The sequence below is a fragment of the Prinia subflava genome, chromosome 21, assembly GCF_021018805.1.
Source record: "Prinia subflava isolate CZ2003 ecotype Zambia chromosome 21, Cam_Psub_1.2, whole genome shotgun sequence".
Taxonomy (NCBI): domain Eukaryota; kingdom Metazoa; phylum Chordata; class Aves; order Passeriformes; family Cisticolidae; genus Prinia; species Prinia subflava.
In genome coordinates this window covers 1,373,176-1,397,353 of record NC_086267.1, presented here as the reverse complement: position 1 = coordinate 1,397,353, position 24,178 = coordinate 1,373,176, and the positions used below count along the sequence as shown (strand labels likewise).

General features: G+C 50.8%; 1 protein-coding gene across 1 annotated transcript in view; it reads left to right on the top strand.

Annotated features, from left to right (window-relative positions):
- The first annotated feature begins 1,724 nt into the window (after positions 1-1,724).
- The window catches only part of IFFO2 (intermediate filament family orphan 2), a 46,251-nt gene continuing 23,797 nt past the window's right edge, over positions 1,725-24,178 (top strand). Inside the window, exon 1 of the mRNA XM_063417023.1 lies at positions 1,725-2,668. Coding sequence (XP_063273093.1) covers positions 1,737-2,668 — 932 coding nt within the window. The 5' untranslated portion in view covers positions 1,725-1,736. The remainder of the gene's footprint in view (positions 2,669-24,178) is intronic.

Below are 24,178 nucleotides of genomic sequence, written 5' to 3'. Positions count from 1 at the left end.
TTTATATTTTTTTCCCAGGAGGTGCTGGCAAAACACAGGTTAATAACAGATTAGCAGAGCCCTTTGAAGAGCCCTGGTTTCGGTGCTGAGGGTGGCTCGAGGTGCTGGTGGAGTTTCAGCGACTGGGGTTATATAAATATAAATATAAATATAAATATAAATATAAATATAAATATAAATATAAATATAAATATAAATATAAATATAAATATAAATATAAATATAAAATCATAATGATACAAAAATAAACAGAAAATAAAATTAAACAGAAAAATAAAAATTATATAAATATAAATAAAAATATTTAAATAACTATATAAAAATAAAAAATATAAAATCAAAATTATATAAAAATAAAAATATAAATCATAACGATAGAAAAATAAATATATAAATAACTATACATAACTATAACTATAACTATAACTATAACTATAACTATAACTATAACTATAACTATAAAAATATACAAATAAATATATAAATAAATACACATAGAAATATATAAATAGATAAAAATATAAAATCTAAATTATATAAAATAAAAATAAATAAAAATAAAAATAAAAATAAAAATAAAAATAAAAATAAAAATAAAAATAAAAATAAAAATAAAAATAAAAATAAAAATAAAAAAAAAAATAATCTGGGCAAGCCCCGTGGTTTTATTTCGGATGTTATATTTGGGTAAGCAGGGCTCCTGCAGCTTTCCAGCAGCCTGACTGAGGGCTGTCCCCGTGTTTCCCTTGCATCACTCTGTGCCCAGCAGAGCGATGCAGCAATCACATCATTCAATTAAACAATATCCTTTGATTGCCCGGAGGTCCGGGAGCAGCAGTTGGGAAACGCTCATTAAATAACTTAATTATTATAATATCAGCATTATTTAGCACTTAGGCAGGGCTCTGCTTTGGGATAACAAAATCCAAGGTTTATAATTTAGTCTGATCTGACCTAATGGTGCAATCATGGGATCACAGTGCTGAGGGATTGGAATGGGCCTTAAGATCATCCCTTCCCAGCCCTGCCTCGGACAGGGACAATTCCCACCATCCCAGGCCTTTTCCAGCCGGGCTTTGAACGCTGCCAGCTTTGGGGCATCCACGACATCCCTGGGAAAGCTGCGCCAGGGGCTCCCCACCCTCACGGGGAAGAATTCCTGCCCAATACCCAAAATTTCCCCTCCTTCAGCCTGTACCCATTCCCCCCTCGTGCGTCACTCCAGCTCCTGATGCTCCCCCGCACCCCCTGCACCCCGGCAGGAGCTGAGATGTCCCCGCATCCCCTTCACCCCGGCAGGAGCTGCGGTGTCCCCGCACCCCGCCAGGAGCTGCGCTGTCCCCTCACCCCCTGCACCCCGCCAGGAGTTGCGATGTCCCCGCACCCCGCCAGGAGCTGCGATGTCCCCGCACCCCGTCCCCTCTCCGGGCCGAGCACTCCCCGCTGTCCCAGCCCGGCTCCACAGGGCATTAGCAGGGGACTGACAATTCCGAGGTGTCCCTGAGAGCCAGCAGCAGCGATGCAAGGCCGGGGGCTGTACCTCGCTCGCTGGAGGTTTGACCATTAATGCGGGGACCCCTGTGGGCTCTGCACCGCCTGCGGGCCCGGGGGCTCCCCAAAAATCACCGCCCCCCCCCCGGACACGGGCTGGGGACACGTGGAGGGAGCGGGCGCTGCTGAGGCAGGGGCGGGGCCATGCAAATGAGCTCGTTGTTATGGAAATGAAGGGAGTGGATATGCAAATCAGCCATGGTTCGTGTGGAGGCGTGGCCATGCAAATGAGACACTGGGTATGGAATAAGGGGCGTGGTTATGGCAGTGAAGCTGTGCACGGAAATGGGGGCGTGGTCCGGAGTGTGGGCGGGGCCTCGGCCCCGGCGCGCGGGGTTGAGGCGGGGCCGGTCCCGCCCCGCGTTCCCGCCCAGAGCCCTCAGAGCCCTCAGAGCGCGGCGCGGCGGCGGCCGCAGAGACAGCAGCGGCACCGGCACCGGCACGGCCGCTCCATCACCACCGCCGGGACCGCCGGCCCTTCCATCACCGCCGGGCCCTCCATCACCGCCCCTTCCGCCATGAACTCGCTGCTCTTCGGGGAGATGGCCCGCGCCTTCTCCCCCACCGCCGCCGCCGCCTCCTCGTGCCCGCTGGGCCCCGGCGGCGGCGGCCCCGCGGCGGCCGGGGGGGGCCCGCCGGTGACGGCGGCGCTGCGGAACGACCTGGGCTCCAACATCCACCTGCTCAAGGGGCTGAACGTGCGGTTCCGCTGCTTCCTGGCCAAGGTGCACGAGCTGGAGCGGCGGAACCGGCTGCTGGAGAAGCAGCTGGCGGCCCAGCAGAGCGAGCGCGACCGCCGGCTGCGCTACAAGACCTTCTCCCGGGACCAGGCGGTGCAGACGGACGGCGGGACCCCGCCGCTGGTGCCGCCGCCGGGCCCCGGGCACGGGGCGCTGCCGTCGCCGCCGCACTACGGGCGCCTGCCCGGCACCATCTGGAGCTACACCCAGGTGCGGCGCACCGGCGGCGGCGGCCTGGAGACCGTGCAGGGCCCCGGCGTGTCCTGGGTGCACCCGGACGGCGTCGGGGTGCAGATCGACACCATCACCCCCGAGATCCGCGCCCTCTACAACGTGCTGGCCAAAGTCAAGCGGGAGCGCGACGAGTACAAGAGGAAGTGAGTGATGGGGGATGCGGGCGGTCCGCGCTGCACTGCGGGGAAACGGGGCCAGCCCTCCCCGGGAGCGCCCGGGGACGGCGCGGCGGACGCGGGCACCGCGCTCCCCCTCCCCGGGGGGCGTGGGGGGCTTTTCTTCCTGGGGGAGGGATGAACCTCATCTTGGCACCCCGAAAACTCTGGGATCCATCCCTGGGGGGATGGGAGAGACAGGATCTTGCAAGGAGCATTGTCAGCTTAACTTAAAAAAAATATATGTATATGTAAATATATGTATATAGATCTATTTTTTAGAAGGGAAATAATCCGTTATTAATATTGCATCGCATAGTTACTCCTAAATTTAGCTCGCCTTCTTTTTTTTTTTTTTGGTCTGATTACTCCAGTAGTCGGCTGTGTGTGCCAGCTCCCCGAAATTAGCTCAGCGCTGCAATATTTGGGTTGCAAATACTGCAGGGCAGGGTTTGCACTCCGAGATGTTGCTCGGAATTGGCCAAAACAAAAGGCTTTGTAAGCCCCGGCGGTCTGGAGGTCTCCCCTGGCCTGTGGCAAGCCCTGGGGTTGCAGTGGTGATGGATGGATTTGCTGTTTGGCTGTGGCAGAGATGGAGGCCAGAGGGGGGAAAAATGTAGTTGTGCTTCTGCAGGGAGATTCCTGCATTGTGTGAGGAGCTGCTGTCCTCCGGGGCTGGCGTGGGCTCTCTGGGCTGCAGTTTGGGCATATTTAGCCTCAAAATGCACTTCCTGCTCGCCCAGCCGGGTTTTTCCTGCAGAACCCACTGAATCCGGCCTCATTTTCCGCATTTCCCGGCGCCGTGGCCTGTGGAGCGCGGCCGGGTCCCTGCTGCCCAGGTTTGCAGACTGCAGTGAGCTCTCTGCACACCTCAGGTCAGCAGCAGCTTTTGTAACAACTTCCCCCGGCTCGGAGACATTTTCTCGGCAGCTTTGGCTGCTCCCGCGGGGATCTGGGCCCTGTTCCTTGGCCAGTGCCTCTCCTTGGGGCTGGTGTGCCTCGCTTGCTCTGTCCCTCACGGCTGGAGCCGCTGGCGTGGGTGGAAAAAAGGAGCTGGTCTCTGTTTTCCAGCGCGGAGCCGGGGCTGCCGTGGTGGCACGGGGTGGTTTTGGTTTCTGTGGGAATGGGAGGAGCAGGGAGCAGAGGAAATGGTGCTGGACGGTGCCTTGGGGAAGGGGGACCCCACACCGTGTGGGCTGTGGGTTGTGCCGCCAAAACTTGGGGCTGCTTCTCCTTTTCCATGGATATTTGATTTATTCCTGCCTCTGGGGGAAGAGGGGACTTGTGGGCCTTCAGGTCCAGCCTTTCTGCTTATACAAATTTGATTTTTCTGCTTTTACTCGCTTGTGTAAAGCACATTTCCCCCCCACTCTATGTTCTTGTACATTCAGGGGTTGCATAAACCAGATAAATTCAGTGGAGCAAAGATCAGATCTTATTCTTGCCCTTGAAAGAGGTTTTCATTCTGAAAAAAACAGTGATTAGCACCTATCAACACGTCCCATGTTGGTGATGTTGCATCTGCAGTGTGGGTTTTATGGATTCCCATTACTCTGAAACTGGAATTGGTCGCTGTTCCATGACCTTCAGTCCCACATGGACAGCACACACTTCTTTTTGGGGGGATTGGCTTTTTCCTCTGGGACCTTGAGCTGCCTTGGGCAAGCTCAGGGAGCGAGGCTGTGCTGTTTGAATTCCTCCTGGCAATCAGCGTTGGGTTTGCTGCCGTGAGCTCTGGCTGTTGCAGGGTTTTCAGCCATCCTGCAGGGCTGGGGATGGAGTTTGTCCATGCCTCTGTGTGTGTGTGCCTGCACTCAGTGCGCTCTTTGGGGCTCCCTTGTCTCGCTGTGATCCCTTTGACGCTCCAGATTTATTGGGGAGCTGAGTTCCAGGTGGAACAGGAGCCTTGTGCCAGTCTCCTCATGGGGCTATTGGGGTTTGTGGGGAGCTGGGCATGAGCACAGGCTCCCAGCCCAGATGTGTGAGCAGGAAAAGAAATGGAAAGAAAAGGAAAAGAACCTTTTATTGCTCAGTCTGAGCCCACAGCCTCTGTGGAGCAACCACGCTTTGTAACCTCACCCGGAGCCACCGGCCCATAGCCAAGGATCCCTAAGCAGATAGTGATAATTCCATTTATCTCCTGGGGCAAGGGAGGCTTTTCCCCCTTCCCAGGGTGGCCACTTGGTCAAGGGGGTTGTGGCTTGAAGTATTTGGCTCTGAGGAAAAGCCAGGCAGGGGTGACAGGGGACAGTGCTGGGTGTCCAAGGCTCACCTCAGATGTCTCTGTTGAAGGCAAACTCACTCGTGTCCCACCTGGGAACTGGAGAATGCAGGGATGGAATCTGGAGGGGAAAGAATCCCTTTTGTTTCCTTTCTTTTAAAGGAAAAGTAGCCTTGCTGCTATAAAATAACAGTAGGAGATCCTCCAGGATCCAATGAAATTCTTCCTGTGCAATTTCTGGGATTTGCAATAACTCCAACTGGGGGAAATGTGTTTAATTTCTTTGTTCCATTCTCTAAAATAATTTTCCTTGGACGTTGTAACACAACAAACTGGAGTTCTGAGAGGGCACAGTCAGTCGAGCACACAGATCATATTTTTCCTCGCCTTTTGTTTGTGTCTGAGCAAAGTGTTCTGTCTGAGGAGCCCAGCAGATACTTCAGTCCAAAACTGCTTTTGCTTTTTCCTCCAGGTGATGATATTTTACCCAAATGATGTATAAATTTGCATTTTTTGTACTTACTGTCTTTCCTTAATCTCGTATTTTTTTAGCAATAATCATGATTATACATGAGATTATGACTTCAGTGAGGGAGTTAACAACTGGAGGAGTTCTAGAGGAAAAATGAAGTTAAAATAATTTTCTTTTTTTTTTTTCAGCTATGTTTGCATTTAGAAGAGCAGTCGGCCATAGATCATTTATTGTTTATCTATCAGATGTCTTTTGTAATTTTTATCCGTTGTTACCCTTTTAGCAGGAAAAAGCAAAATTGTCTTTTTGCAATATTGCGCTTTTGCAGTCAAAGCACCTCAATAAAAAATACTTTCAAGGACAGTTAATTGAAAAACAGAGCAGAGTCACATTTTAAAATTGAAAACACTGAGGTGAAGTGATTTTTTTCTAGACATAATAGTAATAATAATAATAATAATAATAATGATGATGATGAGCAGCAGCAGCCATGGTGCAGCTTTGAGGTGAGGCTGAGCAGTGCAGGTTCCTGTAGGAGCAGGATTCTCTATCCATGGGGGTTTGGCTCCTCCCTGGCTGGGGTTTGGGGTTGATCCCCTCAGGTTATTCAGGAGAAAAATCAGGTTTGGAGGAGCAGCTGGGGGTGAGCCCAGCCCCGTCCCGGCTGCGTTTGGGGATCTTTGTCCTGCTTTTGGGACACTCGGCAGCCTCAACACCTCAGTGGCACCGCTGGGGAGGGAACGGGGGAACGAGGCAGATTCTGCCCGCAGTCAGTGAGACCCTGTCAATCACTGACCCCGGGAGCTCTGCCGTGCCCCACTGCCAGGGACACGTGGGAGGGGTGGCAGTGATGGCCGGGACATGTCCCAGCCCCGGCTCCCCGGGCTGAGGTGTCGCCTTCCCGGTGATCCCTGGAGGAGCTGGCACGTCCCTGAGTGCTGTGACAGTGACAGTGCAGGTGTGGCAGTGGCAATGCAGGTGTGGCAGTATTGCTGTGACAGTGGCAGTGCTGCTGTGACAGTCACAGTGCAGGTGTGACTGTGACAGTGGTGATGCCACTGTAACAGTGGCAGTGCAGGTGTGGCAGTGGCAGTGCAGGCGTGACTGTGACAGTGGTGATGCTGCTGTGACAGTGACAGTGCCGCTGTGACAATGGCAGTTGCAATGACGCTGTGACAGTACAGGTGTGGCAGTGCAGGTGTGGCAATGGCAGTGCAGGTGTGGCAGTATTGCTGTGACAGTGGCAGTATTGCTGTGACAGCAGTGATGCCACTGTGACAGTGACAATGCTGCTGTGATGGTGACAGTGACAGTGCTTCTGTGATGGTGACAGTGCTGCTGTGACAGTGGTAGGGTGGCAGTGCTGCTGTGACGGTGACAATGCTGCTGTGACAGTGGCAGTGCAGGTGTGGCAGCGACAGTGGCAGTGCTGCTGTGACAGTGCTGCTGTGGCAGTGCAGGTGTGACAGTGGCAGTGCTGCCGTGGCTGTGGCGGTGGCAGTGCCGCTGTGGCAGTGGCAGTGCTGCTGTGACAGTGGCAGCATTGCTGTGACAGTGGCAGTGCTGCTGTGGCAGTGACAATGGCAGTGCTGCTGTGACAGTGGCAGCATTGCTATGACAGTGGCAGTGCCGCTGTGGCAGTGACACTGCCGCTGTGGCAGTGGCAGTTCCGCTGTGGCAGTGGCAGCATTGCTATGACAGTGGCAGTGCCACTGTGGCAGTGACAGTGCCGCTGTGGCAGTGGCAGTGCTGCTGTGACAGTGGCAGCATTGCTGTGACAGTGACAGTGGCAGCATTGCTGTGACAGTGACGGTGCTGCTGTGACAGTGGCAGCATTGCTGTGACAGTGACAGTGACAGTGGCAGCGCTGCTGTGACAGTGACAGCGCTGCTGTGACAGTGACAGTGGCAGTGCTGCTGTGGCAGTGGCAGTGACAGCGCTGCTGTGACAGTGACAGTGGCAGTGCTGTGACAGTGGCAGTGCTGTGCGTGTGGCCAGCCCAGGCTGCTGACTCGGTGCAATCCTGCTGCAGTCGTTCCCTCCTCGCCTCTCCCGGCTCAGCCCCAGCACTCGGACAGATTTGTATATTTATGGTTCCACGATTACTCTTAATTGCTGCAGATATTGAGTCTGCCAGATGTTGGTTGTCTTTTCCAGCACGGGCTTAGCTGGTGCTGAGAGCTGAACTGGAAAGAATTGTTTTACCTCAGGATGGTATTTCACTGGGAAGATTAATAAAGTCCACTTGGAAAAGAGATTATCTTAAATTTGCTGCAGCTGGGGAGGACAAAGATTATCATTGTCAAAGGCAGCGCGCGTCAAAACTCACTGGGGCTTGTTTTTTTAGAGAAGGGAACTTAATAAAAATGTGCTTAAGATAAGCCCTGGAGGAATGTCTGAGAACTTTTAAGGCTAAAATATCAGCAGTAACAAGATGCAAATGTTCTGCATAGACCCAATCAAAAACAAATAATTTTTTCATCCCCCTGGAGGAATGTAACCAGCGTGGCAGACCTGTCCCTGCCTCGATTGGTCACAGGGCTGGCAGGAACAATCTCTGTGCAAAGCCACCTCTTTAATTCCACTATTCCTGCTTTTCTTTTTCTGTTTTAGAGCGATAATTATTTTTCAGTGTGGCTTTTCACAGGAATTCCGGATTTTCCACTGCTGCCAGAGCAGCTTGGTCTGGGGGATTTTTGGCTGCCCTTTACAAGATGTGAAGTCTGATATTAAATGCTGGCTCTGATGAAACCTGAGACTCAGGCTTGAAAAGCCCCTTTTTCCCTGGGCTGGGAGAATGTCAGTTTTCCTGGTGGAGAAGGGATAAAATTGCCTGATGTGCAAAAAAACCTTGGCTGTGTGGCACAAATATTGAGTTGTAATTGCTGGGTGGAAAGTGGCACTGCTTGGAGCTGTGCAAGTGAAGCACCATAAGAGTAATAAAAATAATAAATAATTCCATCTTTCCTTCTAAAACGCTGCTGCAGAGACACACATTTAGGGTACACACAGGGATCTGGAGCACTCTCACAAATCTCAGGTTTCTTTATTTTTTTTCCTCGTGGTACAGCTGGAAACTGGGATTTCAGGGATGTGGGGATGCAGGAGAAGGTTTGGGAGGAGGGGAGGGTGCTTCCCTTTGATCCTGCTTTCTAGCAGTGCTCCATGGTGGGGTTGGGGCTGTGCTTGGAATATTTAATAGACAAAGAAATCTCTGTGTGTGCCCTCAGCTGGTTTGTAATGGGAGGGCTGAGTGTGTTATGCCTGACTTGAAGGAGCTGTTGTTATTCTGAACTTTATCTTTAAATTAGAATTAAAATAATGAGTTTGTAGATGAACTATGTGAGGAGAAAAATCCCCCCTCTGTCGTGTTGTGGTTGGAGTTTTAGAGAAACTGGGGCCGCCACGTTCCTCAAGGAGGAGCTTCCCCTGCTGCAAGAAAACCACAGGATTGTGTGTGTGTATTTTGAATTTACCTTTTGATTCCCCCTGTGACTCACTCTGGGCAGCTCTGGGCTTTCTGAAAGCAATAAAAGCCCAGATTTTCAGAGCACAGCTCAGCGCTGAGTAGGTCTGGGAGCAAACCCCTCCAACAGCTCCGATCTTAAACCCAAATAATCTCGCAGATGCTGCAGGGTGGGGCTGAGGCGGGAGCAAGGACAGGAGCCGGTGATTCCAGCAGGCTCTGGAGCAGAGGTGCCCCTGGGGTGCTGCACTTGGAGCTGAGGGGAGCTCTGCACCCACCTCCAGCTCAGCAGCTGCTTTTCTGTGGCTCAGGCTTGTGGTGCTGCTCTGCCAGCTCTCGGGTTGGTTTCCTGCATCTGCTTTGCTCTGACTAAATTTACTTTTTTTCTGTGCTAGAAATACTCACAGGATGTTGTTTTTTGCTCCTGCAGGGGCCCCGTAGGTCCCTTCTAGCTTGGGATATTCTGATTTGAAATCTCCATCTCAGTGTTTAAAAACAGCTTTTTTTGCCTTTCTTTCTTTCTTTTTTTTTCTTTTCTTTTTTGGTACGAGAAAGGAAGTGATTTCTTCCAATTTTTTTGAAGTTTAAAAGCCTAATAGTGTTTGTGTGTGCACTGTTCAGAGTGACTGAAACTCCTGCGTAGCCTCATGACCTCTTCCTATTAAAAATTACCTTGTTCCAAGAACCCTGAAGGGATTAGTGAGAAGGGATAATAAAAGGCAATAAATGATAAGAACTGGCACGGGGCTGCTGTGGTTTGGGAAACAGGGAAATCATGGAATCACAGGGTGGTTTGGGTTGGAAGAGCTCATAAAAATCCAATTCCAGCCCCTCTGCCATGGCAGGGACACCTCCCACCGTCCCTGGGTGCTCCCAGCCCTGTCCAGCCTGGCCTTGGGCACTCAGGCATCCAGGGACAGCCACAGCTCAGTGTTTTTCTCAGATTTCTCACCTTGAACTTCCCATTCTTACATCTGAAAGGAAGGAATTTGCCTCCACTTGATGATAAATTTGGAATAAGGGATAAAATTGACATTATTGTAGTAGGGCACACTGAGAGCTTCTTGAATTTCTTGAATTTCAAATATGTTGTCAAAATTCCTTAATTTTGGCCGGCCTCCTCCCAGGGAACACTGAGAGGGTGAGAGGAAACAGCCTGGTGTGGCACCAGCAGAGGTTTAGATTGGATATAGGGAAAATTTCCTCATGGAAAGGCTCCCAAAGCACTGGCAGAGGCTGCCCAGGGCAGTGGTGGAGTCACATCCATGGGAATGTTCAGGAACGTGTGGATGTGTGGATGTGGCACCTGGGGATGTTTTGGCTGCCTGCTGACGCTGGAGGAGTCGTGTAGGAGGGTGGGATCTTGTTTAGATGCCAAAACAATAAAAACTTCTCTGGTGTTCCCTAATCCCTGGTGTCCCCTCGTCCAGCAACACTTCTGTCCAGCTCACTGTCAGATCATCCTGCTTCAATCTAAACCTGCAAAAAGCTCAGCTGATTTACCAGAGGTGATTTCAGGAAACTTGGGAAGGATTCCCTGACTTTTCCCAGTGCTGTGGCGGGAAGCGGCAGCTGGGGGACACACACATTTTTACCCCCGCTTCAAAACCCCGTTAAAACTCCAATTTTCAGCCGTGGTTTCACAGGGCTGGAGCCTCTCCGGTGCCCTGACAGTGCTGCTGCCGATCCACGTGCAGCAATGACATCAGCCGGGTCCCCTGCAGGAGGGGAGCGCTGGCGGAGAAAGGAGCTCTGTGCCCGCTAACGACGGGCGCTGCTCGTTAGGGAGCGCGGCCAGCGCCAGCCGCAATCATCACACGGAGAGCCCCCTTTGTCCCTGCGGCCGGCTCCGCTCCATGTGACTCCTCTGGCTCTGCTCCTCTGCTGGGCTCCTGTGCCCCACTTCCCCAAAACCTGGGTGATTTGGATCCCTTTCCGAGGGGAGGTCGGGACTCACTGAGTCATGTCGGCTCTTTGTGCTCCTTCTTGCTGGGGACAGCTTCAGGTGTCCCTTTTTTGGCTTTTTCTGCCTGGAAAGCGGCGCCATTCTGTGCTTTGAGATGGGATTTCCCTGTGTGTGATCAGAGCCTTGCACTGCTGCTGGGTTTAATCTTCAATCTGATGCTCGTTTCAGGGTTTTGTTCTGAATTTGCACTGAAATCCAGTCGAAAACTGGGCTTGGTGTTACAGCCTGCACCTCAGCTCCATGTTAACTTCCCAAATCTCTTGGTTCTGTGGACAAACCATTTAAAATTTCCCACTGTTAAGGTTTGGGAGGGGGTGAATCTCATCCAAAGTTCTGTGTTTTGTGGTTGTGGGCACTCAGGGTTGCCTGGGTTTATTTGCTGTGCGTGCACAGACATCAGCACCTGGAAAAGTGCTGGAAAACCTGACAGCTCCAAGATCCCGGACTAAAAAGAGCAGGAATTAACTTGCTCCTCTTCATGTGGGCAAGGGAAGTTGGTGATTTGCAGTGGCTCATCCAGCCCGGGAATGCTGAAGGAAGTGATGATTTACAGCAGGGCTGGATCCCCCTTTCCCTTAAATGCAGTGACTCAGGCTGGAATCTGAGATCAAAGGGCTCCTGCCTCAGGATTGATTCCAAATCTGTGATTCCACTGGAAAATGTCTCTCTGCCTGTGGATTCTTACAGGTAAAATTTGTCTCTAAGGGAAGAAAATACAACTATGCCATTTTTTAAAATGAAGCTCCCTCTGATGCAGAGCACAGAATTTAAATTGAACAGGCCCATGTCAGTTCAGTCACAGAATTTGACCCTGATGCGTTAAATCTGGTTAAAGAGAAAACCAGGCACTGGTGTAAATTTATTGAATTCCATAAATTGGCAGGGGATACATTAATGTTGAAACACAACGGGGATATTTTATTATCAATATTTAATATTTCAAACAGCTGCTGTCATTAAAATTGCTACGAGAAATTCCCCCTCTTGCAGGCAGAAAATAAATCTTTATTTCCCTCTCTTCCATAAGGCATTGACCATATGCTGAAGCATTGGGCAGTCTGGAATCTTTTCCCAGCTCTTTTATCAGATTTTTCCTCCAAATGTCTGTGCCAGAATCTCCTCACCTTTGGCTCTCTCTGCAATTTTAAAAACAGTTGGTTTTGTGGGGGTTTTCTTCCCTCTCTTTTTTATTATTTTGCTTCAAGAAAGGGAGAAACAGGCAGTGCAAAGCAGTAAAAAATTCCTTCATGGCCTGGAAAAAGGGTTCCTGCTAATCTGTATTCCCCACCGGGTGCAGGGCTGCTGGCTGGCAGTGGAGAGCAGCTGTCCTTGTTGGGGACACAGTGACCCTGGGATGGTGTCCCACCTGCAGAGAGGCTGCCCAGGGCTCTCTGCACAGAGGCATCTGCAATAAACCCCTTCTCCTTCCTCCTCCTCTGGCTTTGGGGTTTCCCTTTGGGGCAGGGCATCCCTCTCTGGGCTGTGCCAGGCAGGCGGGCTCTTCCCTGCTCGCTTTTGGTGGCTGGAAGGAATTCCCTGTTTTTCCACTTATTATTTAATGGAGGAGAGGGTGGGAGCCTCATGTGGGTGCAGTGCTGAGCTGCTCTGGGTTTGTTTCAGCCCTAAAAGAGGCGTCCCCCTGTTTCCAAATGTGGAGCTTTTCCTTTTCCTGGCGTTCAGTGGAGCATTAATTACAGTGTGGTCGTTCTCCTGTATAATCCCAGTGAGATGCAGCTCCAGGCCCGTGGGCAGGGATTTGCTCCCTGTGGGGAGCTGTGGTTCGGGGGTTGGGTGCCTGACTCAGCTCCATTCTCTGTAATTGTGGGGCACTGGAGGGGGATGAGGTCACTGCCTCACTCACTCCAGCCCTGTTCCCTGGCCTTCTACAGTGGGAGAATTGGGATTGTTCATCCTGGAGAAGCTCGGCAGTGACCTGATTGTGGCCTCCCAGTGTCTGAAAGAGCTGCAGGAAGTCCTTAGAGGAGTTATTTACAAGAGATGGAGGGGCAGGACAAGGGGGGATGGTTTTAAAATAAAAGAAGGACAATTTAGGTGGCATTTTGGGAAGGAATCCTTCCCTCTGAGGTGGGCAGGCCCTGGCACAGGGTGCCCAGAGAAGCTGTGGGATCCCTGGAAGTGTCCAAGGCCAGGTTGGAACAAGCTGGGATAGGGGAAGGTGTCCCTGCCGTGGCAGGGGGTGACACTGCACCAGCTTTAAGCTCTTTCCAACCCAAACCAGTCTGGGGTTCCATGAAAACCAAGTCTGTACTGGAACCCCCCTGCTGTCCATCCCTTCCCCTCTGCAAATACCCCAGGGCTGCCCCTGCCCTGGCTATTTATGTCCCCCACTGCTAAAAATTCAAGTACTGAACAACTCCAGTTCCTGGAAACCTGTGCAACTGAGGCAACAAAAGCAACTGTTGCGTTTGTGTGAATTGAAGACTGTTCTGCCTTTATATAAATATTTTTAAATGCCTCATCTTGAGTTTTATACCCCCGCTGTCAGCTTTATTCATTTGCTTCTGTCTCAGTGGCACAGTGCTGTGGTTTCAGGGTAATTCTGTGGTCACCACAGTTAGCTGGGAATCCTGAACTTCTATCAATCTGCCCCTTGTACCAGAGGTGATTAAAGCAGCCTGAACAGGGGGTACATTCTGTTCCTTGTGAGGGGTGTTGTGTGTTCAGGTGTCACTGGAGCCTCTGAAGAACAGTTTATTTCCTACCTTCTGTTAACATTTGTGTTGTTACAAGTGTGGCACTCACATTAAATATTTTTACCTTTGTGAAGGCGATAAAACTTCAAATGCAGATAAAGGACTGGATCTGTAGGAGCACTATAGGGGTGCTGTGTGTTCCTCAAGTGCCATCGGAGCCCTTGAAGAACAGTTTATTTCTTACCCTCTGTTAATATTTGTGTTGTTACAGTCTTGGCACTGCACATAGAATATATTTACATTTTCAAAGGCAATCAAACTCTTCAAATGCAGATAAGGGAATGGATCCATAGGAGCACTCTTGGGAGTGTTGTGTGTACCTCAAGCATCTTCGGAGCCCTTGAAGAGCATTTTATTTCTTACCTTGGTTAATCCTCGTGTTCTTACAACCCTGACACTGCCTGTGAAAGCAGCTCTTCAATATATTTACATTTCCAAAGGCAATAAAACTCTGGAAATGTAGATAATGGATCCATAGGAACACTGAAGGAGTCCTGTGCATTCCCTCCAGTGGCAGCGGAGCCCTTGAAGAGAAGTTTATTTCTTCTGAGGTCAGAATCTCCACATTGCACATAAAAGCTGCACTGAATATATTTACTTTTGCAAAGGTCATAAAGCTCTTCACCCAGAGATAATGGATGTGTAGGACAGTGTTGGGAGGCTTTGCTGTGCCCTAGGTGTGTATTCTCCCTGTCTTCCTGACTCCTGGGAGCAGATAAGCTTTATCTCATTTTTTCCTTTGTTCTTTAGTGGGTTCAGTAAAAGTATTTAGTGCTGGAACAGAGATTAGGGTGAGCCGAGCTCTCTGTTTTGAGTCTGGCTCTCAGTTTTGAGGCTGGCTCTTAAAGGATGTGGTAGAGAGGGAGATAAACCCAAAGACAAGGTGAGGAGGGCATGGGCACTCCATTATTTCTGCTGCTTCGGGCTGGAGAGCTGCACAAGGGAATGAAAATCCTGCAGTAATGAATTCCAGCAGGTTCCTTTCCACAGAAGGGTAATCCTGATCTGTTATCACCTGGTCTTATCAGGGCCTTTCCCAGAGACTGAGGTGATAACAGCGGAGTGGCTGGGCAGGGAGGGCTATTTATAGGCAGCAATTACTCCCAGAATCAGAAAGTAAATAAAGGCCTTTTATGAGAGAGGATGTTCAGCACCGGTGTTCTGAGCCTTGAGCAGGTTCCGTTCTGAGGGCTGAGCTCAGCAGTGCACATTTAATGACACACTTCAGTGTTGTTTGACAGAATGGATCCGTTTTTCCCCAAAATGGGTGATTTGCCCGAGTGCAGAGTGAGAGGAGATGGGAACATCCCTGGGACAGGGGTTCACGTGCTGGTGTTTGCCTGCAGGGGATGGAAGTGGTGCTGTCCCTGGTGGGGCTGTGCCTGCCAGGGATTTATTTCCTTTCTTGAGAGCAGTCCTCCAGGAAGGCTGCTGGGGTGGGTCTCCAGAGCTGAGGATCAGGGGACAGCCCTGGTCACACCGAGACCTGTCCTGGCTCTCCCTCCTCACCAGAGACCTGCTGGGACCCTTGGTGGGACTGCCCTTGGAGCAATTCCAGTGCCAGCAAATCCTTACTCCGTCTGGGGAGCAGGAGACCCACGGCACCGCTCAAACATCCACGGCACCGCTCAAACATCCACGTTCCCCTCTCCACGAGACTGAAGTCACAAGGCAGTTGTGAAACAAAATAATCCTCACCCTACATGGGAAAGCTTTCCTGTAGTCACAGGCCTGGTGGACAATTCCTCGGAACAGTGATGGAGGAATCTTGCCTGGAGTCATGTGCAGCAGCTGAGATAATGCACTATTTTCACTTGGCAGCCTTCAGGAGAGCTTTCACGGGGTGTTTATAGGGAAGAGAAAGGAAAAACATTCCACAGAAGTTTGCCTGGACTTTCCGACAGCTTAGACATTATTATGGCCTTAAATCCCTCCTGGAACTCCTTGTCTGAGCTGCCGAAGCTTTGGCAAAGTCTCTGCTGGTGCTGAGAGGCCTCGGCAGCAGTAGGAGGTGAGAAATGACAAAGGAAATGTCCCGAGCACCATAAAAACACAAATGTATTTTTAAAAGGGTGATGGTGTATATTAGAGCACGCTCTTAGGTCACCTCCTCAGAGTGGCTGCCAGGCCACTGTCAGGAGCTGTGTGGAGTTATTCTGCTTTGTTGGAGCGTGTTCTTGATTATGACTTCAAATCTGGTTTATTATGGGGTTTGTTTCCCTTATTCTTTGTGCTCCTGCCCGAGATCCTTCCTCTGTACTAATGTTTTTATCAGCTCTGGAAGTCTCCTGCTGGAGAAGTTCTGGAGATTAAAAAAAACCACAACAAACCAGAAAAAAGAACTGAGAATTCAGGGTAAAAGAAGGAAAGGTGCTAGAAGGGGACACACAGGTATATCTGGAAAAATATGGATCCTTCCATACTGCTACTTAAGGAGTTGAGGGAGAGCCTTGAAAATCCACTCAAGCGTTGTGTTCTGGATTTTGTTTTGAAGCTCTTGGGGTGCTCTGATGTGAGTCCTGCCAAAGCCTCCTGGTGCTGCTAATGCCCTGCAGGACCCGTGGGATTTGTTACTGGGTATTTTATGTTACCCTAAGGTTCATGATCTGAAGGGGAGGTGAAGGAATAAGAGTTTGAAGTGGGGAGAGGAGAAACAGGGTGGGACCCTCTGCTTTGGAAACCTCAGGGTATCCAGGCCAGTCACATTTCTAGTGGGGAGGGTGGGAGTTCCAAGTCATGTTTGGTGGCAGCTTGCAAAGAACTTTTATTTATTACAAATATTGGCTTAACACTGCCTTGGGTGCAGGTTGCAGGGCATGGAGGAGTTTTCCTACAGTCCTCATGTGGGCAAATCCTGCATCTTAGCAAACTATTAAAACTCCGTTGAAGGCTGGGATAAGATTTTTGTAGTATTTTTATTCAATTTTTTAATTTCATTTTTTTAAATGAACTCCCTCCAGGCGTGCTGGTGCCTGTCTCCCGCTGGTTTATTACATTTGATTAAGCGAGGAGCACGAGGCAATTTCCAAGTTTCCCCAAACAATGGGTGGATTTTGCGGCGATTATCCCGTGACTCAGGCACAATCACCCCTTCCCAGCGCCGCACTCCAGTTCTGTTGGGAACTCCCTTGTAAACAGCCCGGCTCCAATTTGCAGGGGCTGCTCCCCGCTCTGCCCGTCCTGTGCTGCCGGTAATGATGGGGCTGAGCTGTCCAAAGGCATCACACGGCTGTGCCGGGACACGGCATAATCACACGCTGTGTTCCTCCCCTTTGTCTGCCCGGGGTCTCTGAAGCTTCTTTTGACCTTCCCTACAAGTTTCTCACATTAGCACTTGCACCAGAAGAATTGGAGATGATGAATAGTCCGGGCCGTGTGATGCCTCAGGATTTCGCTGTTCTGTTTTCCAGCCCCTGTGCCGTGCAGTGTCAAACTCCGTGGGCTGTCAGCTGCTGTTCTCCCTTTCATTCAGACACAACAATTCCTCTCCAGGCCTGAAACTCGGGGACACCTGACAGCCTCAGGCCCTGAAAAGTATCAACAAAATGAGCTGGGGGGAGCAAACTGGGGTGAATGACTTCATTACCTGAAGCTGTGATTGGAGCATTAACCCCTGATATGTAAATGAACCAAATTTATAATTGTCTGAAAAACTCATGACCATCCACCTTGGGTGTAGCCTCGGAAGCTTCTCAGTGCCCAGGGTGTATCTGTGGAAGGCCTTTAATAAACACAACTTTATTCTGTTCACTTTGCCCTGCCTGTGCTCTAGGTAGCCATCCCAAGGCATCACATGGGTGAAATGGGATTTAAAAGCACTGGATGGGCTCCTTCTTCCTGCCCTGCTCCTGCAGGGTCGGCAAAAAATTCTCCTTTAGGTCTCCACCTTCTGCTTCTCCTTTGTTCAGGGCTGCCTGGGCCTGGCTGCCAGACCCTCATAATGAAATTTAACCCCGCTGCATCCCAGAGGTGGGGAGATAAACACAGAGCACTTTCTCAGGAGCAGAGAATAACTGCATTTGGGAGTCTTGTGGGAAGTTAAAAAAAATATTGACTTAAATCAGTGCTCTCTTCAGGCTCAGTCTCTGTTCTGTGCCCTTTGCTGAAGTTTTATAGGAGTCCAGGATCTTTTGCAGCCTTAATGATTCTAAAGCATCTGCTGCTGTGTTTTGGTAGTATTTTCTTCAAAGAGCGTGGTCATCAGTGGATTTATTCAGCTGAATTTTCCCAGCAGTTTTTTATATTTGCCTGTGCCACAGTGTTGGGACAAAAAACACCTGAACACACAACACACTAAATCCCATAAAATTGCAGCTTGTCAATAGGCGGAGCTGTAAAATAAGTGTAAATAAATGTGTGTGCATGAGGGGCTGTCGTTAAAGCAGGAGGTTTGTAGTGCTTCTGTTTGCTGGAGGTTCCCTTCCATGGGAATTGAGGATTTGATAATTACCTCGTAGCCAGCAGCACTCCCAGCAATGTAATCCTGTGCTTTTCAGATTACCTGTTTCCAAAGGAGTCGGGGTAATTGCTTTATCTGCAGTTGTGACAACGCTTGTACAGGAGTGTGACGTTCTGTGGGGCTGTTCCCCGGGCCGTGCCCAGCGTTGTCTTTGCATGCCTGGAGAACATTCCCTGCATCCCACGGTGGCACAGGAGATAAGGGTTTGGCGATGTGCACAGAGGAGTGTGGAGCTGCTCTTTGGGGAAAAACAGTCTGATCAGAGTGCAGCTAAAAACAAGAGTGTGGGACAGAGAAAAACGGGATTTCTTCCCAGTTTTAGTTGAGTTCTATGGAACCTCCCCTTTCCCTTCCATGGCAGGGGTTGGAATAAATCTCTCTTTAAAGTCCCATCCAACCCAAAGCATTCTCCTTTCTTTCTTTGTTCTCCAGTTGTGCCAGTCCATGAGTTTCCAGCAGCACCCTGAGACCCCTCTGAGGTAAAATAAGAACACCAGCACAGGAAAAAGCCTTGGAAATGTGATGCCATCCTCCCAAATTGAAACCAGGATGTGCCCGGTTTAAATTTGCTTTTTGCTGTTAATAAAAGTCTGTATAGAGAAAGGGAAAAGATGATTGGCTAATTCAGTTCTTTGGCAGCTCACACGTCCCTGGTGTGTCTCTGGTGGCTCCAAGGCTGTCTCAAAGAAACGAGGGCCAGTCTCAGAAATTAGAAGTTTAAAGTTCATCATCATATTTCCTTTTTTTTTTAATCTCCTAGGGGTGTCTGGCTTTGGAGATTTTCCTCTTCTCCATGCTGCACATTTTCCCCTTCCCCGCTGATGTTTTTGTCCAGTGTTACCATTGATGTTTTTCTGCATGTGGACTTTTTTGTCCTTGTTCTCTTGGCTGCTTTTCCATGACTTCCCAGAGATTTCCCTCTCCCCAAAGCAAAGGCCCAGGCCAGCCCTGCAGACCTTTGCCCAGGCTGCTTTTTCCCACAAGGTTCCTTTGTTGGGAACAGCTCTGGGTTGCTGCAGTCCTGGCCAGTGGCTGGGAACGGGAGGTAGAGCTGGACAAATCCCTCTCCCCTTCCCTGGGGGCTGCTCTGCCTCCCCAAACTGCATTTCAGCTGTCAAAAACTGCAGCAGATCCCCACTGCAGAATTATTTGTTCGTGCTTAAGAGCCGTGCATTTGTTCAGGGGTTGTAAACACTGTCAGCAAGGTTTTGACAGGAGTGAAAAATGAATTTAAGTTGCTGCTGCAGAGGGAAATAAAACCAGCTTTGGCTCTGCTTGCAGCCTGCCAGGGGTAAAATAGAGGGAAGAAATCATTCCCTGTTAAGCCCTGGCAGAGGTTTCCAGAGAAGCTGAGGATTCCTGATCCCTGGCAGTGTCCAAGGCCAGGTTGCGTGGGGCTGGGAGCAACCTGGGGCAGTGGAAGGTGTCCCTGCCCATGGCAGGAGTGGCACTGGATGGGCTCTAAGGTCCCTCCCAGCCCAAACCATCCTGGGATTCTGTGAAATCCAGTGCTGTGAAATGCAGCTTGGTCTGTTTGCTGGTGGTTTTGGTGCTGGGGCACAAATCTGCAGAGGAAGAGAAGAAAGCAGAGTTTAGTTCACATTCTGTCTCCGTTCTGTCTCCGTTATCGCATCACAAATTACAGCCTAAGCCTTTCTCCACACCTGGTGGTGTCTTATCAGCCAGAGCAGTTCATGACTAACCCCAAATCCTTTCTCTGCAGGAAACGTTGTGTTCCTGCCATGGCACAGCAGTGGGAGGTGTGATAAAATGTACTTTTAATTACCTCCAATTTCTGGAGTATGGATACTTTATTTATAAAGACTGCACAGGCACAGGCCTTTTGTGGTTCTGCTCTTGGGGATGTAACTGCTCTGAAGCAGCTCTGATTTCCTGAGCTCAGGAGCAGCAGAAGGGCCAGGCTGCCGTGGAAAGATGCTGTGAGCTTCCATGAAACTTTGGGAAGGAATTAACTAAGGAATTAATTTCCATGACCAGGTTCTCCTCAGGAGTGTGTACTCCTGGCCATTGTGGCTTTGGACACTTCTCATGGGTTTAACCTGGTAAACAATGTTTAATATCATTTATAGCTGTGGAATAGGCACATCAGTGATGATCAGGCTGGATTCTGTTGCCTCCAGCCTGACCTTTCTCTCCAGGAGGATAAGAAACAAGATTAGGGAAGGGAAGAGTGAACAGCAGAAAGAAGAAACTGAGCTGTACAAAACTTTTCTGTCCAGACTTCTCCTACTTGCAGAAGTTCTGGATTCTCCTGTGGAATGGCTTTGAAACCAGACAGTGATTGGATTTTCCCTCACTTGGCTGGGTGTGAGACTGAAAAAACCTCAAGTCTGTAACCAGCAGGTCTGTGCAGGGCCAGGGGATCTTGCAGGGGCTTCCTCTGTTGCATCAACCACGCTGAGAACACCCCAGAGCAGCCTCACCTGCCGTGCTGGGCCTGCTCTGAGGGAGTTTCTTGTGTCTCTGTGAATGGATTTCTGTGCAAGGGGCTGGGCAGGGATAACAAGAGGGATCCTGAGCTCATCCAGGATTCCAAGGGCAGCTTTAGCAGTGCCCTTTGAGAGCGGTGTGGTGGCAGGAATAAGTCACACAGCAGCTCTGTGTGACTCGAGCTCTGCCGCTTGCGGGGTGTCTGGCGCTGCCCTGGGATCCTGCCCACAGCTCCCTGCGGATCCTCCTGCTCTCTTGAGAGCCCCATAATTTTCCCTCTGAAGGAATGCAGGCACGGCTGCTGCTCTGACTCGATGTTGTTGACCCGGGGTGTCATTAAACCCGGGTTTGTTTGAACAGCCCATGTGGGCAGCGAGGAGACACAAAGGAACCTGCAGATGATTTTTATTGTGGTTCCAGTAACAGGCTGGAGCATCTTCCTCGCTGGGGGTAATCAGGGGCTGTAATTAGGCAATGTTTTCCTGTACAGTAACTCCTTTTAGCAATTTTCTTCACAAGGAATTGCTGTTCAAAGGTCTGCTCGCTGCTTTAAGTAGAGCCCAGGTCTAGAATAAGGCTTTAACATTAAACCTCTCCTTCATGGTGACTCGCCCAACACCAGCAGTGCAAAGGGGGCAGGTTCTGCTCTGCAGACATTTGATGTCTCACTGTGGAGGCTCAGGGATAAACTCCCCATGGCTCTGATGTTTGGGAAGTTTTACTCTGCAGACATTTGATGTCTCACCGTGGAGGCTCAGGGATAAACTCCCCCATGGCTCTGATGTTTGGGAAGTTTTACTCTGCAGAGATTTGATGTCTCTCCACAGAGGCTCAGGGATAAAATTCCCCATGGCTCTGATGTTTGGGGATTTTGATGCTGGAATGGTTTTTGGCAATGAGATTCTGTGGAGAGGGTGTTGCAACAGGCAGAAACACAACTTCACTCGAGTGCTGCATCTTCTGTTCCAGCCAGGCTCTAATGGAATCAGCCCTTCCCATTAAATTAATACATTTTCCATGGAGCCCATCAAGTAACATTTAATTTGCTTCAATGAGGCTGGGCATGTTGGATCAACAAGATCAAGGCTCGGGATAATCAGGAGGAATCCCTGTATTTACAGCATCTTAAAAATGCTCATTTAGACAGATGTAGCAATTGTGAAGAATCTAATGGGTTGATGCAAATTTATGCCTTAATTTAATGCAAAACTAAGACTGGAAGGAGAATGATCTCTTAGGCAAGGATGCAAAATCAGAGAGAATAGTGAATTGTTCATTTGTTTTGGTGGTGTTTTTTTTTTGGTTTTTTTTTTTTTTTTTTTTTTTTTTTTTTTGTCTCTTTTGTTTTATTTAACAAGGTCCAGGAGGTTGTTGTTGCCCTGTGCCTGGCAGTGTCCAAGGCCGTGCTGGATGGGGCTTGGAGCACCCTGGGGTAGTGGGAGGTGTCCTTGCCTGTGGCAGGGGGTGGAATGGGATCATCTTTAAGCTCTTTCCAACTCAAACCACTCTTGGATTCCATGAAAAATAAAGAAGGCTTCACAGAGTTCTCTTTTTAGAATGAAATCCATCTTGCCTGGTCCAGATCTTTCGAGCTGCTGGAGGTGTTTGTGGTGTTTGTGTTTACAATCCCAAACTCCCTTCAGCCTCAGGAATGGTTTGCTGGGGGTCACAGGTGGCTCTTCCCGTGACTGACAAAATGGTTGCTTGGACCCTGGCGCTGCAGCAGGAGTTTGGTGTCATGAGGGCTCCTCTGAATCTGTTCACAAGTTTGGAACACGATCCTTTCCCGTGCCAAGCAGCAAAAACCCTGCCCAGACTCCTGCCTTGGTATCCACAGGATTAAAGCGTGGATCCTCATGTGGGCAGCCAGGTTTGTTCACCTGAGGGGCTGCTGGCAGCACAATCAGTGCTCAGCGTGCAGTGTCACCCTGTGCTGCTGCTGGGGGCTCTCGGTGTGGGGATGGCATTTGGGCACATCCTGGCAGTGTCACCCTGTGCTGCAGCTGGGGGCTCTCTGGGTGTGGGGGTGGCATTTGGGGACATCCTGGCAGTGTCACCCTGTGCTGCAGCTGGGGGCTCTCGGTGTGGGGATGGCATTTGGGCACATCCTGGCAGTGTCACCCTGTGCTGCTGCTGGGGGCTCTTGGTGTGGGGGTGGCATTTGGGCACATCCTGGCAGTGTCACCCTGTGCTGCTGCTGGGGGCTCTCGGTGTGGGGATGGCATTTGGGCACATCCTGGCAGTGTCACCCTGTGCTGCTGCTGGGGGCTCTCTGGGTGTGGGGATGGCATTTGGGGACATCCTGGCAGTGTCACCCTGTGCTGCTGCTGGGGGCTCTCTGGGTGTGGGGAGGGGATTTGGGCACGTCCTGCACCCCCTGCCAGGGCTGAGCAACTCCCAGCGTGAGTGAGCGCCATGAGGGACGTGCCCAGTGCACCGGGGGGGTCACACAGTGCCAGTGTGGGCATGGCCCTGTGCTCGGGGCTCCTGTGAGTGCCACACGGTGCCAGTGTGGGCATGGCCCCGTGCTCAGGGCTCTGGTGAGTGCCACACGGTGCCAGTGTGGGCATGGCCCTGTGCTCGGGGCTCCTGTGAGTGCCACACGGTGCCAGTGTGGGCATGGCCCCGTGCTCAGGGCTCCTGTGAGTGCCACACGGTGCCAGCACAGGCATGGCCCCGTGCTCGGGGCTCTGGTGAGTGTCACACAGTGCCAGCACAGGCATGGCCCCGTGCTCAGGGCTCCTGTGAGTGCCACACGGTGCCAGCACAGGCATGGCCCCGTGCTCGGGGCTCTGGTGAGTGTCACACAGTGCCAGCACAGGCATGGCCCCGTGCTCAGGGCTCCTGTGAGTGCCACACGGTGCCAGCACAGGCATGGCCCTGTGCTCGGGGCTGTGGTGAGTGCCACACGGTGCCAGTGTGGGCATGGCCCCGTGCTCGGGGCTCCTGTGAGTGCCACACGGTGCCAGTGTGGGCATGGCCCTGTGCTCGGGGCTCTGGTGAGTGCCACACAGTGCCAGCACAGGCACGGCCCCGTGCTCGGGGCTTCTGTGAGTGTCACACAGTGCCAGCACAGGCATGGCCCCGTGCTCGGGGCTTCTGTGAGTGTCACACAGTGCCAGCACAGGCATGGCCCCGTGCTCGGGGCTTCTGTGAGTGTCACACAGTGCCAGCACAGGCATGGCCCCGTGCTCAGGGCTCCTGTGAGTGTCACACGGTGCCAGCACAGCCATGGCCCCGTGCTCGGGGCTCTGGTGAGTGCCACACAGTGCCAGCACAGCCATGGCCCCGTGCTCGGGGCTCTGGTGAGGGGTCCATGGGTGTCGGAGCAGCCCAGCCCCACTGGGAGGAGGTTGGGAGCACAAGGCCGGTCCTGAGGCCAGGGCACGGCCTCGGGCTGCCCCGAGTGTTGGTGCCTGCCTTCCCTTCTGTCTGCTCCCTGAGAGCTGAGGGAGGGACACTCCAGTGACAGAAGCCTCAGCTGGCACCTCAGAGCGGCACGGGGGGTGCTCAGACCACAGTCAAAGCTCCTCTTGCTCTTTTTGGAGGATTTCTTCTCTCCACGACCCTACAAAAAAGGGTCTTCCTCAAGAGTTTTGTTTATGGAATAAATACTTTGTCATTAAGTATGATTTGCTGAATGTTTTATTCCTTGAGGGAGAGATATTTTTAATGAAAGAATAATCCAGTTGATACCATCAGGCATCATTAACAATCAGCTGCTCTGTTTGTGCCTTTCTGCCTTGAGC